At 28.5% G+C, this 1,192-nt stretch overlaps 1 protein-coding gene across 1 annotated transcript; it reads right to left on the reverse strand.

Annotated features, from left to right (window-relative positions):
* Positions 1 to 4: 4 nt before the first annotated feature.
* Positions 5 to 325, reverse strand: LOC112591659 (zinc finger protein 22-like; the record flags this gene model as incomplete). Its single annotated transcript, XM_025335535.1, has 1 exon — positions 5 to 325. A coding segment is annotated over exon 1 (315 nt), but the record flags the coding sequence as incomplete, so codon positions are not given.
* Between the last annotated feature and the right edge of the window lie 867 nt (positions 326 to 1,192).

Below are 1,192 nucleotides of genomic sequence, written 5' to 3' on the forward strand. Positions count from 1 at the left end.
CTATCAGATTACTACTGTGAGCAAATGATTTATCACATACTTCACACATATATGATTTTTCTCCAGTGTGAGTTCGTTGGTGTGTTGTTAGACTACTATTCTGAGTGAACGATTTTTCACATACTTCACACTGGTATGGTTTTTCTCCAGTGTGTATTCGACGGTGTACTATCAGATTACTACCGTGAGCAAATGATTTATCACATACTTCACACTGGTATGGTTTTTCTCCCGTGTGAGTTCGTTGATGACTTATTAGATTACTATTCTGAGTGAACGATTTTTCACATACTTCACACTGGTATAACTTCTCTGCCATGTGAGTTTGTTGAAATACTTTCTTTTTTCGGTTATAATAGATTGTATAATAATTATGGTGCCTATAATCACGAGTCTATGTATATGAAAAACAAATCTTAACTATTCTAGAAAAAAGTATAAGATAATTGAATAGACAAAAAACGTTGTTTTGTTAAAGGTAAATATATACTTAATAATAAATAATTAATAATAATTTTACTGGCCAGTGTGTTTAATAATAATAATAACAAAAAATAAATAGTATATAGGAATATAAATGGCTCACAAAACAGTAATAGTACAGTAGTATGTATAAATAGTTTTCCCATATTCTAAATATAATGTACATTATTAGTATCAATTATTATACATGCATATTTTATTTTGGCTTTTGCGCTACTTTTTTTTTGCGCCCTTGGCCTGAGCCAGGCGTTAACTACGACTATACGGCGGGCAATGATAATATTATTAACAGTAACTCGCTCGATATCCACTGTTTACCAGAGCGGTTTTTTATTTTTTATATATGCATATACTATAAATAATAAATTCTCAGCTCACAGTAAAAAATGTTAAATAGGCTAGCAAACAAAGCGAATAGGGGTAGAATCTCATATTAATCTTATATAATATAATAAGTATATAGGTGCAAAATTTAGTAACCGTATTATATACATTTTAGTCTCGATTCAAAATCTAACAATTTAACGATTTAAATGATTTATCCGTATTTTGTCAATCATTTATTCAAAATATCAATTTTAGTTTGTTCAACGTTTGTATTGAATTTTAAAATATTTGATTAATTTATTTTATTTTTAGACGTTCGGCATGGGTTAGAAAGTCAGCAAATAATATTTTGATTTTTATTTTGATTTTCGATGAAAAGCGA

This window comes from Melanaphis sacchari, unplaced genomic scaffold, assembly GCF_002803265.2.
Source record: "Melanaphis sacchari strain LSU unplaced genomic scaffold, SCAv2.0 Contig1416_pilon_pilon, whole genome shotgun sequence".
NCBI lineage: Eukaryota > Metazoa > Arthropoda > Insecta > Hemiptera > Aphididae > Melanaphis > Melanaphis sacchari.